Below are 16242 nucleotides of genomic sequence, written 5' to 3' on the forward strand. Positions count from 1 at the left end.
AGTGATGCAGACAATTACATTGATGGAAGTTACAATCTATCTGCAATATTAAAGCTGATCTACCCCCTTAAGAAAAAAAACAAAAACATTTGAATTCATTTTAACCATTTTACAATCAATAATTTCAAACCTCACTACATTACATTACACATAATTCAAAAGCCCATTTCATAGAGAATGTTACAAACTGGACTATATTTAGTAACTTACTTTGAAGAGATGGTAATTGGGTCTAAATGAGCAGAGTGTCCTGTCCTTTGGTCTGGTATGCGTGTTTGGAAACATGCAAGTGCAAGACCAAGTCAAGCTTCACCGCTTGCTCAAGACGGCGGGAAGGATAATTGGTATAGATCAAGAATCAGCCACCAACCTGTACACAAAACTCATCCTCCTAAAACTTGAAAGCACTTTACAGGACAGTACTCATCCCCTTCACTCAAAACTCAGTTACAGCAGCAGCCGGACAAGGGAAAATAAACTTCTCAAAAATAAAATCAAAACAGATAGATATGGGGACTCTTTTATTCCAACAGCCATTAGGCTGTATAATAGAGAGTCTGTTGGTCCCTCGAGTATACAGCATATTGCACTTTCACTTTAAATGTGTAGCTGTAGCACTTTTAATTAATTATATTGTGTAGTTTCTGTGTTTTCATGTTTTCATGTTTTATGTACCGTCTTTTTAAGCACATGACCAAATGAATTTTCCCCTGGTGGGATAATAAAGTTGATCTGAATCTTAATCTGAATATGTTTGGTTGTCTAAATTCAGTGTCCTTGTCTTTAACTGCCATTTCCCAAAAATCTGACTCTTCCCACACGCCAACACATTTTGCTCAGCTTCAGTAGCATCTGCATCACCAAAATGTGTGTGGTTATCGATAGATATATTCTCCAGACTTGCCCAGAGGGAATTGTTGATATGTTGTAAATGTGTTATTCTAGATCAAATGTTCTTTGGAAAAATGCATCTTTTGTCTTTAGTATTTTACAGATAGAAAGATGAAATCCACAATCCGCTCTGGACAAGTCCTGGAGTGTATTTTTTGTGTGTATTTTACCCCCTTTTTCGTGATATCCAATTGCGACCTTGTCTCATCGCTACAGCTCCCCATCCGGCTCGGGAGAGGCGAAGGTCAAGTCATTCAACACCCACCCGTTTAACCCGGAAGCCAGCTGCACCAATGTTTTGGAAGAAACACTGTTCAACTGACGACCGAAGTCAGCCTGCAGGCACTAGAGCACGATGAGCCAAGTAAATCCCCCCGCCAAACCCTCCCTAACCCGGACGACGCTGGGCCAATTGTGCGCCGCCCTATGGGACTCCCGGTCGGTTGTGACACAGCCTGGGATCGAACGCGGGTCTGTAGTGACGCCTTAGACTGCCGCGTCACTCGGGAGGCCTATGGTCCTGAAGTGTCTTAACAAAATGATACCAAAATATTTAGGCTGACTTCATCCAGTGTCCAGAAACATTTATTTGCGCGATATGCAAATATGTGCATATTTAATGAGATATCACCTACTTTGCATAATTTAATACAATATTTCATTCAACTGGTAAAAGTTTATTGTGAGGCCTTCCGAGTGGCGCAGCGGACTAAGGAAATGTATCGCAGTGCTTGAGGCGTCACTACAGACTCGGGTTCATTCCCAGGCTGTGTCATAACCAGCCGTGACCGGGAGTCCCATAGGGCGGCACACAATTGGCCCAGCGTCGTTAGGGTAAAATACAAAAAATAAAAACATGTTTATTGTGATATGATTTAGGGAAAAAATTACCCAATGAGGGTGTGGTGCCTGGCTGTACAATTTGGTATCTTTTTTTCGGAGAGTGTGTGTTGTCTATACCGTATTGGAGGGACAATGAGATAGATGGGATGAGGGAGGGGATGTTGGGTTGGTTGGCTCTGCCTCTTCATGTGGTTGTAGTGGTTCTGTTTCCAATATTAAGTGGGCCCGAGCTGGGCGTTTTGTAAGCAATGCAATTTAAGCCAGACCTTTTCTCAAATGTCAGTGACGCTCTCCAGACCAATCAATAGCTGGATACACAGAGCAGGGGGTCACAATCAAATGCCACGCTGTTGTGTATGCTCTCCCCACTGAAATGAATATAAGCTATATGTGGTAGCGGACTACTACTTCTGGGCCAAAACACAACAAGGAGAAGAAGAGAGGGAGAGGGGGAAGAAGGAGGGAACGGGGAAAGAAGGGAGACGGAGAAGAAACTGCATATTTGATCTGTTCTTGGAGGTCGTCCAACAATGTCATTTAGCCTGCTCCACTACACGTGTTCCACCACTAGCCATCAATAGCCATCACACACACGGAGGCCCCTGGCCTATCAGTCAATGGAGGATCCCTGTGAGCTGACACTCTGTAGACAGAGACCATGGGCTCTTTGTACCAATACAGGAGACAGCTCAGTATCATGGAGATAAAGCTATTGGACCTGGGCCAGAGGAGTGATCTCAAGGTAAACAACGCCTGAGCTTGATGGAAAAGAGGGTTTAAAGTGTATCAACATTTGATTGGGAATGTCAGAATATCATCAAATCAAATCACATTTTATTTGTCACATGCTTCGTAAACAACAGGTGTAGACTAACAGTAAAATGCTCACTTAGGCCCAGTCTGAGATGACATGTGAGTGAGAATCTTAAAATGACAGTGGGACATACAGTGGATTTGATTCCAGCCTGGACCACATATACTAATTTATATGTACTTACTATCATGTTAAATACATTGATACTGTTCAAAAACATTGACGTACCTTGTTGTTTGCTGGCGGCTGCCTTCTGTCCAGGGGAGTAGAAGGCAGACAGGGCACTGAGGGAGCTGACCAGCTGGCTCTGGATGGAGCTAATCTTAGACAGCCCTGACTTCCCCGCTGCCTTCCCCGCTGAAGGCTTCCCCGTGGCGGGCATACCCTGCCCCTCTGCAGGCTTCTGGGCACTCGGGCTGGGGGTCTCCTGCTTGTCTGGCTTGTCCTGGCTGCCACCCAGCTGGGCCCACTGCTCATTGATCAGCCCTGTGAGGCGCGTCACCACCTGGCCCAGGGCTGGGTTGGACCCCTGGCGAGGGGCCTGAGCCTGGGCCTTCACTGGGTTGGACCCGCAACTAGGGTTCTGTGACTGGGGCTGGGCCTGCTCAGACTCCTTCTGACCCATCTGGGTCTGGCTGGAAGAGGGAGTGGGTGCTACTGCTGTGCTCTCTGGGGCTGGAGATTCTATGACCGCACTTTCTGTGACCATACTCTCTGTAACTGTGGTCTTTACAACCTCGCTCTCGGTTTCCAAATTCTCTGTGACCGCACTCTCTATGACTGTACTCTCTGTGGTCGTACTCTGCGTAACCACACTTTCAGTCACTGTAATTTGTTCAACTACAGTCTCCTCTACTACCACTACTTGTCTCTTTGTTACCATACTTTCTGTGACTACATTCTCTGTGACCACATTCTCTGTGGCCACATTCTCTGTGCCCACACTTTCTACAACCACAAAACTTACTGCACTCTCAGTGATATCACCATCTTTAACCACACTGCATGAGACTACACGTTCTGCTTCCTCAATTTCTGTGACTGCACTTTCTATGGCTGCACTTACTATGGCTGCACTCTCAATCTCTATTTCTGTATGTGGGTTATTGCTAGTCTCAACTCTGTCTCTCTCTGTCTCTGTCTGCTGATATGCACTCTGTGCCACCACTGTCTCTGTCACCTGGTCAACTGTACCCACTCTTTCTGTCTCTGTTCTCCTGTCCACACTTTTAGCCCTATGTCTTGCTGGTCTCACTGGACTTACAGGTGCTGTCTGTGTTTGTGTCTCTGTCACCTGTTCTACACTGACTCCTGTCTGTGTCTCTGTCACTGTCACCTTGTTCACAGTATCCACTGTCTGTGTCTCTGTCCCCTGGTCCACACTGTTAGCCCTATGTCTCGCTGGTCTCACTGCACGTTCAGGTGCTGTCTCTGTCGTCTGATCTACACTGACTACTGTCTGCGTCACCTGGTCTAAACTGTCTCCAGGCGGTGTCTCTGTCACCTGGTCCACCGTATCCACTCTCTCTGTCTCTGTTCCCTGATCCACACTGTTAGCACGTGGTCTGACTGGACATACAACTACCATCTCTGTCTCTGTCACCTGGTCTTGAGTGTCAAACTGCTCCGTCTCCGTCCCCTGGTCCACAATATCAGCCGTCTTTCTGGTTAAACAGATGACTATCCTCTCTGTATCTGTGCCCTGCTCCCCCATATCAGCCCTCTCTGTCTCTGTCTCCTGACTTACACTTCCCACTCGCTCTGTCTCGGTCTGCTGGTCCACACTGGTCCTCCTACTTGTCTGTCTCTCCCCGGACACCTCCTCCGCTCCTCCTATTCCTCCTTCGCTCAGCTGTAGTATCCTCTCCTCCTTCATCCTATTCTCCTCTACCTGTTGTCTCAGGAGACTGTTCGTTCTATCCAGGTCTTCGCTAGCCTGACTTAGCTTAGCCTCTAGCGCTACTAGCTTAGCCTGGAGCTGTTTGATACTATGAAGGTCCCCCTCACCACTGACACTGACTCCCTCTATGACTTGCACAAACACTCTACTGTCTAAAGGTTCTGGTGCTTTCAGTATTGTAACGTTCTCTGATTGCTCTGTTTGCCTTTCCGCTGTGTGCGCTAATGGATTCACAAATGCTGTTTGTCTATCTGGTCCCTCTGATGTCTGTGCCTGTCTCTCTGGTTCCTGTGCTGCTAAAAGCCTATCTGGTTCTCCTTCTTGTGCGGTACTCTTTAAGGATTCCTGTTGCATTTCTGTCTCTGACGCGGTGCTCTCTGCTCTCCCGGGATCCACTGCTGCTCCAGCACCCGGCAGCTGAGAGGCTGGCCCAGGATCAGTGCTTGGGGCTGGGGAGGGCGAGGCACTTTGTGGGGGGTGTGGAGGCTGGGGTTTGGTTTGGTCCTGCAGCCTGAGGATTAGCTGCTCTCTCTCCACCCTCAGTGAGCAGATCTGGGACTTGAGCTCTGGGATGGTCCTCACCATGTCCTCCAGCTCTCTGACCCTCTTCAGGGCTGCGGTGATCTGCTGGTGCAGCCCCAATCGGTCCTGGGGCACAGCGCAGACCACGTTCTCAGATGAGCCGTTCTCCGTTCTTTCGTCCCCAGACTCAGAGTCCTTCCTGTGCGGGATGGTGACTGGCATGCTGGACGTCCGGAGGAGGTTGGGCCGCCACAGGAGCTGTTCGCCTAACACCCGAGCCCCAGCACCTGCCTCCTCACTGGGCCTGGCAGAGGCTAAGCTACCCCCCTGCACCCTGCTGTTCTGGCTATGACCCTCCGATGTGCCACTACCTCCATCACTGTGTCTAAAATCCAAGATCTGCTGGACCTCGGTGACTCTGCCCCGGGGCTTGGGCCCTAGGGTGGAGGTGGAGGACCAGGTGTCCTTAGGGGCTGGCCAGGCTCCATGCCCAAGCAGGCTGAAGTTCCTGGGAAGGGTGCTGAACTTAGGAGGGCACCTGGCCTTGCGCTGGATGTGCACCCTCTTGATGGTGTTGCCTTTCTCGATATCGTCCACATACTTGAGGAAATCAAGGTCCAGGTGGAAGCCGTAGGGGGTCTCTACGGAGTAGGGCAGCTGCTTCCTCTGACTCCCATCTCCACTCTCTGCCCCAGCTCTAGGGTAGCCATTTGCTGAAACATGAAGACAGGGCTTTTAGTTTTCACAGTCATCCCCATGCATTCAGGGACATGCTGTACAGTACTGTCCGGCCTTGAGCAAAACATTAAGCTCATCCCGGGGGGGGGCACCATAGCCACGGGAAGTCGTTCGGGGGTGGGGGTGCTTCGATTTTTGGGGGATGAAGATTTTTTTTTTTTCTGCGCTGAAGACATCTGTATTGGTCTGCTAATACAGGACTAGTGAAGGCCCAGTGCACTACTTTTGTGAAAAATTTTTAACTAAATGTATTTGAGTGTTTACCAGCATTTGTAACTTGAGTCTGATAATTATCTGTACAAAACAGTTAATCTGATAATACTTGTGGAATAAAAAAATACTGTTTTCCAGTTTCTTGAAATACTTTGCGAATTAAACTTATTTCAATGTGAAAACGAAATGGTCTATTCATTCCTGTTTAGTAGACGCTCTTATCGAGAGTATTGAGTGCATACATTTTCTTACTTGTCCCCATGGGAATAAAACCCACAACCCTGAGGTTGCAAGCGCCATGCTCTACCAACTGAGCTAAATGGGACCTTGGTACAAACCTAGATGACCAGCCTATGTACAATACAGTAATGTAAATTTACATTAAGTGGTTTGTAAGGATGGTAAATTAATACTGCACAAAAAAGTGGTTGTTTTCCATGTTATTTTATCAAGAAAAATATTTAATTTGATGTTTTGTGTCTTTGCCCATAACTTTTCACCTTTTGATGTAAATGTTTGAGGACAGGGTTTTGTTCTTTCTGGATACCATTAGAATGACAATCGCAGAGAAATGGTACAGGGCAACAACTCTTACAATTACCTTTTTTTGCCAAAGTGGAGAAGCTGAAAAAAATGTTTTGCTCGTGCTACAGACATCTATATCGGTCCACTAATACTAGTAAAGGCCCAGCGCACTATTGTGAAATTATTTTTTATTCTTATTTTTCAAGGGATGCTGCAGCACCCTCATCACCCCTACTTCCCTGGCTATGGGTGATATACAGTGAACTCCAAAAGTATTGGGACAGTGACACAGATTTGTTGTTTTGGCTCTGTACTCCAGCACTTTGGATTAGAGATGATACTATGACTATGAGGCTAAAGGGCAGCCTGTCAGCTGTAATTTGAGGGTATATTCATCCATATTGTGTGAACCGTTTAGCATTTACAGTACTTTTTGTACATTGTCCCCCCATTTTACGGGACCAAAAGGATTGGGACAAATTCATTTATATGTGTATTAAAGTAGTATAAAGTTAATTATTTGGTCCAATATTCCTAGCACGCAATGACTACATTAAACCTGTGACTGTATAAACTTGTTGGATGCATTTGCTGTTTGTTTTGGTTGTGTTTCAGATAATTTTGTGCCCAGGAGAAATGAATGGTAAATAATGTATTGTGTCATTTTGGAGTCACGTTTATTGTAAATAAGAATTTAACACTTCTACATTAATGTGGATGCTATGGATAATCCTGAATGAATCGTGAATAATGATGAGTGAGAAAGTAACAGACGCACAAATATCATACCCCCCCAACACCCCCCCAAAAAATGCTGGACTTCAAGTCATATATCATATTATCAAAGAGGATCATTTCACATACCTAGCATATTTATGACTGTCTGAGAAGAGCAAGCCACTATCTGGGTATGTATTATTGGCTGTCTGATGATTGTTGATGATTTATACTGGTAAAGCCAAAAGGAACTGCTAGTTGGTTTTTTATATTTGTACATAATTCCCTGCTCGGTGACGTGGATGCGGGGGAGGGTATTCGTGGCAGGTGTGCCTTCTACCCATCTCTAGGCAAGGTACGGCAGGTTCGAGAGTGTCGCCTTTCATTCCGGGTCCTTCACTCAGACAATGCTGAGTAGTTGAGCACGACAAACAACTCTCACAAACCACAACCAGTATGTGTCATTGAACTGTGAGTACAAACTTTTTATCTTATAGAAGAGGATAAGAAGAGGACTCCCTCATCATTGTTTGTTTTTTATAGTTGATATTGGTCGCTAATGGCTGTGAAATGGCACCCCAATGGTGGAACAAGCTCCCTCACGACGCCAGGACAGCGGAGTCACTCACCACCTTCCGGAGACACTTGAAACCACACCTCTTTAAGGAATACCTGGGATAGGATAAAGTAATCCTTCTACCCCCCCTTACCCCACCCCAAAAAATAAAAAAAAAATAATTGTAAAGTGGTTGTCCCACTGCCTATCATAAGGTGAATGCACCAATTTGTAAGTCGCTCTGGATAAGAGCGTCTGCTAAATGACGAAAATGTAAAATGTAAATGCTATCGGCTCAGTCAAACAGCCATTTTGAGTCCCTTGATTTGTTCTCTTTGGTACTTGTAGTGTTAATGGTCACGTTAATAGTTGTTGTGCTTTTTGTGCATTGCCTTTTATGCTAACTAGGTGCTTTATTGCTAGGCTTCCTACTTTTGTTAGTTTTTATGGTTTGCTTGCCATGCTATGTAGACATTGATAAATTAGCCTGCTATTAGCCTGCTATATCTTCCTATCTCCTGAGTGGCGCAGTGGTCTAAGGCACTGCATTGCAGTGCTAACTGTGCCACTAGAGATCCTGGTTCGAATCCAGGCTCTGTCGCCGCCGGCGGCCGCGACCGGGAGACTCATGGGCGGCGCACAAGTCGTCCAGGGTAGGGGAGGGAATGGCCGGCAGGGATGTAGCTCAGTTGATAGAGCATGGCGTTTGCAACGCCAGGGTTGTGGGTTCGATTCCCACGGGGGGCCAGTATAAAAAAAATATGTATTCACTAACTGTAAGTTGCTCTGGATAAGAGCGTCTGCTAAATGACTAAAATGTAAATGTAATATCTTTGTCCTACCATGCCGCATGCTATTGCACCCCCTTTCTAGCCATTAATTGTTAACTGCTGCTATATTTATGCATGACTACCCATTTATATGCTTATTTCATTTGTCAATGATTGTCAATGATTAACAGCCAATTTAATGATGTATGTTCATTGCTGTTATTGCCCGTTATTATTTGCACCTTTGTCTCCTTTTAGATAAACCATACTGCATACAAAGCCTACAGTGTGGGAAAAAAGTATTAGATCCCCTGCTGATTTTGTACATTTGCCCACTGACAAAGAAATGATCAGTCTATAATTTTAATGGTAGGTTTATTTGAACAGTGAGAGACCGAATAACAACAAAAGAATCCTGAAAAACACATGTCAAAAATGTTATAAATTGATTTGCATTTTAATGAGGGAAATAAGTATTTGACCCCCTCTCAATCAGAAAGATTTCTGGCTCCCAGGTGTCTTTTATAGAGGTAACGAGCTGAGATTAGGAGCACACTCTTAAAGGGAGTGCTCCTAATCTCAGCTTGTTACCTGTATAAAAGACACCTGTCCATAGAAGCATTCAATCAATCAGATTCCAAACTCTCCACCATGGCCAAGACCAAACAGCTCTCCAAGGATGTCAGGGACAAGATTGTAGACCTACACAAGGCTGGAATGGGCTACAAGACCATCGCCAAGCAGCTTGGTGAGAAAGTGACAACAGTTGGTGCGATTATTCGTAAATGGAAGAAACACAAAAGAACTGTCAATCTCCCTCGGCCCGGGGCTCCATGCAAGATCTCACCTCATGGAGTTGCAATGATCATGAGAACGGTGAGGAATCAGCCCAGAATTACACGGAAGGATCTTGTCAATGATCTCAAGGCAGTTGGGACCATAGTCACCAAGAAAACAATTGGTAACACACTACGCCGTGAAGGACTGAAATCCTGCAGCGCCTGCAAGGTTCCCCTGCTCAAGAAAGCACATATACAGGCCCGTCTGAAGTTTGCCAATGAACATCTGAATGATTCAGAGGAGAACTGGGTGAAAGTGTTGTGGTCAGATGAGACCAAAATCGAGCTCTTTGGCATCAACTCAACTCGCCATGTTTGGAGGAGGAGGAATGCTGCCTATGACCCCAAGAACACCATCCCCACCGTCAAACATGGAGGTGGAAACATTATGCTTTGGGGGTGTTTTTCTGCTAAGGGGACAGGACAACTTCACCGCATCAAAGGGACGATGGACAGGGCAATGTACCGTCAAATCTTGGGTGAGAACCTCCTTCCCTCAGCCAGGGCATTGAAAATGGGTCGTGGATGGGTATTCCAGCATGACAATGACCCAAAACACACGGCCAAGGCAACAAAGGAGTGGCTCAAGAAGAAGCACATTAAGGTCCTGGAGTGGCCTAGCCAGTCTCCAGACCTTAATCCCATAGAAAATCTGTGGAGGGAGCTGAAGGTTTGAGTTGCCAAACGTCAGCCTCGAAACCTTAATGACTTGGAGAAGATCTGCAAAGAGGAGTGGGACAAAATCCCTCCTGTGATGTGTGCAAACCTGGTGGCCAACTACAAGAAACGTCTGACCTCTGTGATTGCCAAAAAGGGTTTTGCCACCAAGTACTAAGTCATGTTTTGCAGAGGGGTCAAATACTTATTTCCCTCATTAAAATGCAAATCAATTTATAACATTTTTGACATGCGTTTTTCTGGATTTTTTTGTTGTTATTCTGTCTCTCACTGTTCAAATAAACCTACCATTAAAATGATAGACTGATCATGTCTTTGTCAGTGGGCAAACATACAAAATCAGCAGGGGATCAAATACTTAATTCCCTCACTGTACCAAGTCTCAATTCAAGACGAGTCGCATGTCAACAACTGTCACTCATTCCCTGCCATTTATCATCTCCATTACCTGAATCTATAAACACTCTTAAACTGAACTACATCTCTGCCTCCGCCTGTTCTTTAACTGGAGTCCCACAGTAGACCGGCATCACCATAACCCTCACCTAAACCTCAATCAATTACAATCTTGCAGGAAATGTATTAAAGCACTGTGTGTGTAACCATTTTAGAAGTACAGAAAGTAAAAAAGGAACCTCAGAGAAAATCTCTGGCATGAGCTCCCCAAGGACAGCACGTTCAAATCAAAATGGCATCGACAAAGCTAACTAGTAGTCTAATCGATCTAGAAATGCTAACAAACACTACATGATCGAGGGATACTACAGTGTGTAGTATTCTACACAGTATACAAAATATTTAGCCCAAAGGCCGGCAGATGGCGATATTGTCGTTTCATCTTACTGTCCAAAATATGCTTACTTTGAAACACCATTTTCCACCACCATGCTAGTGGCTAATGCAACTTCCTGATGTTGCGCCCCACGTTAAACCTGATTGGCTGAACGTTATAAGCAACCTCCGGGACTAGAATTCATAGGCATTAGCACTATAGCATGGTGGCAAATTTTCAGCCTGAATGGAGAATGTTATGGATACGAGTGTATTGCCGGCTACATACACTGCTTCTGGATGGTAAGATTTAGTGTTGTCACAATACCAGATTTTTGACTTTGATACCAATACCAGGATTAGGATCATAATACTCTATACCAAAACGATACTCAATACCAAAACGATACTCAATACCGAAACGATACCGCGGCAAAATAAAACGTATAGGCTAAAGTCACAGAATAACCACTGGGCTTATTTTTTTTAAACATTGAACAATGTTAACTGGTAGAACACATACAATGTCTTCTATTCTATAATCAATTTCTTGCTAAATAATCAAACATACCTTCAATTTTCCTTATGCAAAACCATATAGGAGGCTCAGAGCAGACAAAATAATTGTACAATTACATCTAAACTGTTCTAAAATGTAATACATATCAGGGTTAATTTGCTGATCTATGGCCATAATATTTGGTCAAATGACATTAGACCTATAATTCATTACAGCTAACTCATTTCATGTATTAAATGAATAGTTTAGTTCCAAAACAACATACTTTGAAGCTCATTTCTGAAGCTATGAGACTCGAAATTGAGCTCAGGTGCATCCTGTTTCCATTGATCATCCTTGAGATGTTTATACAACTTGATTGGAGTCCACCTGTGTTAAATGTAATTGATTGGGCATGATTTGGAAAGGCACACAACTGTCTATATAAGGTCCCACAGTTGACAGTGCATGTCAGAGCAAAAACCAAGCTATGAGGTCGAAGGAATTGACCCTACAGCTCTGAGACAGGATTGTGTTGAGGCACAGATCTGGGGAAGGATACCAAAACATTTCTGCAGCACTGAAGGTCCCCAAGGACACAGTGGCCTCTATCATTCTTAAATGGAATAGGTTTGGAACCAGTAAGACTCTTCCTAGAGCTGGCCATCCGGCCAAACTGAGAATTCGGGGGAGAAGGGCCTTGGTCAGGGAGGTGACCAAGAACCCGATGGTCACTCTGACAGAGCTCTATTGTTACTCTGTGTAGATGGGAGAACCTTCCAGAAGGACAACCATCTCTGCAACACTCCACCAATCAGGCCTTTGTGGTAGAGTGGCCAGACGGAAGCCACTCCTCAGTAAAAGGCATATGACAGCCCGCTTGGAGTTTGCCAAAAGGCCCCTAAAGACTCTCAGACCAGGAGAAATCTGGCACCATCACTACGGTGAAGCATGGTGGTGGCAGCATCATGCTGTGGGGATGTTTTTCAGCGGCATGGTCTGGAGACTAGTCAGGATCGAGGCAAAGATGAATGGAGCAAAGTACAGAGCGATCCTTGATGAAAACCTGCTTGAGAGCGTTCAGGATTTCAGACTGAGGCGAAGGTTCACCTTGCAACAGGACATTGACCCTAAGCACACAGCCAAGACAACGCAGGAGTGGCTTCGGGACAAGTCTCAATGTCCTTGAGTGGCCCAGCCAGAGCCCGGACTTGAACCCGATGGAACATCTCTGGAAAAATCTGTTTTTGCTTTGTCATTGTGGGGTATTGTGTGTAGATTGATGAGGGAAAAAAACAATTTAATCAATTTTAGAATAAGGCTGTAAAGTAACAAAATGTGAAAGAAGTAAAGGGGTCTGAATACTTTCCGAATGCACTGTATATTGCAGTCAACACGCCATAGAAATACAATAGAATTGACACAGCATTCTATGATTCCCAGAGTGCATTTCACTTCCCAGGGTGCCCAGGGCTGCTGGCTGGCGCTAGTGGCTATTGCTAGCAAGCCCAGACAAATGCGAAGTAGTCTAAATACATTGCTGTCAAGTTAAGTGTATTTCACATTACTTTTGGGTTGTGTAATCATATACCGAATAGAAATGTAAACTCAACAGGCAAACATTTCAACGATTTTACAGTTCATATAAGGAAATCAGTCAATTGAAATAAATTAATTAGGCCCTAATCTATGGATTTTACATGAATGGGCAGGGGTGCAGCCCTGGGTGGACCTTGGAAGGCATAGGCCCACCCACTTGGCAGCCAGGCCAACCCACTGGGGAGCCAGGCCCTGGCAATCAGAATGATTTTCCCCCCCACAAAATGGCTTTAATACAGACAGAAATACTCTGGCAACAGCTCTGGTGGACATCCCTGCAGTCAGCATGCCAATTGCATGCTCCCTCAAAACTTGAGACATCTGTGGCATTGTATTGTGTGACAAAACTGCACATTTTAGAGTGGCCTTTTATTGTCCCCAGCACAAGGTGCACCTGTGTAATGATCATGCTGTTTAATCAGTTTCTTGATATGCCACACCTGTCGGGTGGATGGATTATCTTGGCTAAGGAGAAATGCTCACTAACATGGATGGAAACAAATGTGTGCACAAAATTTGAGAGAAATAATCTTTTTGTGCATGTAGAAAATGTCTGGGATTTTTTATTTCAGCTCATGAAACATAGGACCAACACTTTACATATTGTGTTATATATTTTTGTTCAGTCTATAATGCTCACATGAATGCCATGCTGAATATATGTGTGTCATTGTCATTAAAAAAACATTCAAATTTAGTAGAATAACGACAACGTTACAATGTAAATGTCATCTGTAAAATTGTGTTTTTTGTTTTGGAACTAAACCTCCCTTACACTGCTTTGTAACACCTTTTGCTCTGTTGTTTCGGTGGGCTGGCCCTCATCTGGTCTGTAATCAAAGTTTTCCCATAGTTCACTTCTGGAGCCAGTTTTATCAAGCTGCGGGTGTGGAGGTATGTTTTTCGTTAGAAGCCATGCTGTCGGCATTTTCAATGTTCTTGCATGCTTCTCAAAAGTGTCTCGCGCTGTGTCACGCATGCGCAAGCGCAGCCTGGCTAGCTACTGCCCCCTTGAGAAGATTTAGACAAATTACTAGACATACTCAATCATCTCAATCTGTATATGACTTGAGACAAATTTGACAGAAGTACCGAAAGTAACAAATTCTGGTACCGAACCGTTCATGTTCTAGTATTGAAAAAGTACAGAAGACTCAATATCACCACCTGCCGGCCTTTGGTCAATAAAATATAGTAAGCGCTACACGATCGAGGGATACTATAGTGTGGAGTATAGGATTCTACTGTTCACTACCATAGCATACCACCCTGCATCCCACTGCTGGCTAGCCTCTGAAGCTAAGCAGGGTTGGTTCTAGTCAGTCCCTGGATGGGAGACTAGATGCTGATGGAAGTGGTGTTGGATGGCCAGTAGGTGGCACTCTTTCCTCTGGTCCCCCAAAAATATCCCAATTCCCCAGGGCAGTGATTGGGGACATTGCCCTTTGTAAGGCGCTGTCTTTTGGATGGGATGTTAAACGGGTGTCCTGACTCTCTGTGGTCGCTAAAGATCCCATGGCACTTATTGTAGGTGTGTTTGTCCTGGCTAAATTGCCAATCTGGCCATCATCCCCAGCTTCCAATTGGCTCCTTCCTCCTCTCCTGTGTAACTATTCTCCAGGTTGAGAATGTGTTCTCAGTCAACTTACCTGGTAAAATAAGGGATAAATAAAAACTACAGAATTCTATATTAATCTAGTCTTTTTATGTGGGTTTACTTACCACTTTTCTTTTCCATCGCTGTAGTAGTTCAGGGTCATGGAATGACTTCTCTCTAGTCAGAGTTGGCAACCTGGAAAAGATAATTGAAGTCTGTGAGCCACTGAAATAACACTGAATATCAACACTGGCCAACTGGTTGAAATACAACCTCTGTTTTGTTTTAAACATATTTGTGTTGAAAAGAGATAAGAACGTAGTGAAGCCTGTGAAACGACTGTTTCTCATTGTGTTCTACCAGTGACCCGTGATAACTATTTGTTGGTAATGACAACTTCTCCCCTGTGTTATTGTCTAACAGAGAGGGAGAGATCCTCGGTGGCCATTTAAAATCACCACAACACTGACAAGGGATACAGTTTCATCCGACTAAGTAGGAAAATGTTCCATCTGGGTGCCATTTTGTGTCGTTTGTTCCAGTTGGAGCTGCCAAGAAACCAGAGCCCCTGGTTTTTATGAGGGCTTTGAATGAGGCAACAGGGATGGGAAAACTGAGATTTCAAAACTTTTAGAGGCTTATTCAAAGCTTTTAGATGTAATATCCAATAATACGAATAACACACAACCTTCAGTGTGCTTTTCATATTGAACCCATTTAAATAGCTACATTAAATCGACAGCAAAATATAAATGCCAAAGCAATTTAGCAAATAAGCACACATTCACACAATTTCCATGCAAATTTGTGCCAGTGAAAAAATACCTGCTACTTAGGAGGACACAGTCACTCAGAGCCTGGAGCATTGTTTTAATGAGAGTTTGAGTGTGAACTTGAACCTGGCAGGCGGGAATCAATTTCAGTGCAATATAAACAGTGCAACCTGTATCAATCCTTATGATTGCTTTGTCATTTTAAATGTGTTATCATGGAACACTGTAGGTTCTAAACCACTTTCATTGTCATCTCTTTGTCCGTTTCCTACCATCACAAATCCCTTAATAATTCACAAAGAACAAAACACTTTTGAAGACTAAGTCTATGAACAAATTGCAAGTGGCAGTCTTCCCTTTGCACATTCTGCTTTGATGACTGTGGAGAGAACAGAGGAAGCATCTTTCTGCCCGGTAACAAATGTCCTGTATCGGCAAGAAGTACACACTGGGACGATGGCGCTGGGCAAAGACTGTGTGCTTAGATTAGAAGTAGGCTGTTTACCATCAGAGTATATCACAGGAATACACTACAGCACACAGGCACCGCATTGGACGGCAAGGCCATCAATTAAAATGACAGCCAATCCACACAGGAACCTGATCATGTATCCATAACAACCAGCTGGAGCACTCCATAAATAATCCCCAAACACTGACAGCAAAGCAATGTGTGATCTAGAGCAGATGAGTTTCTATCCACTGGTGTCTCTATCTTGTACAGTCATGGCTCTATCCCCAGCCATCTATCCACACCGGCCCTACTTGCCTCCAGTTCAGCCGTGAGCCAGAGACTTGCAGGGAGTGAGTTGTGACACATTGTATGACTGTCATCTGAAACACAGGATCCGACTGACAGTGTCTCTGCTACCACACAGACAGCTACTGTGGCTAGTCCCTGGGATGTCGCCATGGGAGCAGGGGCATCCCTATCCCTGACACTCCTATCCTTAATGTGACGGTGGGCAATCTGCATTCTGCTCGCTGACCTTGAGGC

The 16242-nt window shown here is 44.6% G+C and overlaps 2 protein-coding genes across 3 annotated transcripts in view; one reads left to right on the plus strand and one right to left on the minus strand.

Annotated features, from left to right (window-relative positions):
* Positions 1–2491, plus strand: part of LOC121540178 (PR domain zinc finger protein 5-like) — a 65586-nt gene extending 63095 nt beyond the window's left edge. Inside the window, exon 15 of the mRNA XM_045207617.1 lies at positions 2416–2491. Coding sequence (XP_045063552.1) covers positions 2416–2491 — 76 coding nt within the window. The remainder of the gene's footprint in view (positions 1–2415) is intronic.
* Positions 2492–2776: 285 nt separating this feature from the next.
* Positions 2777–16242, minus strand: part of LOC123481941 (KN motif and ankyrin repeat domain-containing protein 4-like) — a gene marked incomplete at its 3' end in the record, with an annotated part of 106175 nt that continues 92709 nt past the window's right edge. For both annotated transcript variants that reach the window (XM_045207666.1, XM_045207665.1), the window contains 2 exon segments: positions 2777–5683; positions 14598–14667. In XM_045207666.1, the coding sequence (XP_045063601.1) occupies positions 2777–5683; positions 14598–14613 (2923 nt within the window).

Source organism: Coregonus clupeaformis, chromosome 26 (genome assembly GCF_020615455.1).
Source record: "Coregonus clupeaformis isolate EN_2021a chromosome 26, ASM2061545v1, whole genome shotgun sequence".
NCBI classification, from domain to species: Eukaryota; Metazoa; Chordata; class Actinopteri; order Salmoniformes; family Salmonidae; genus Coregonus; species Coregonus clupeaformis.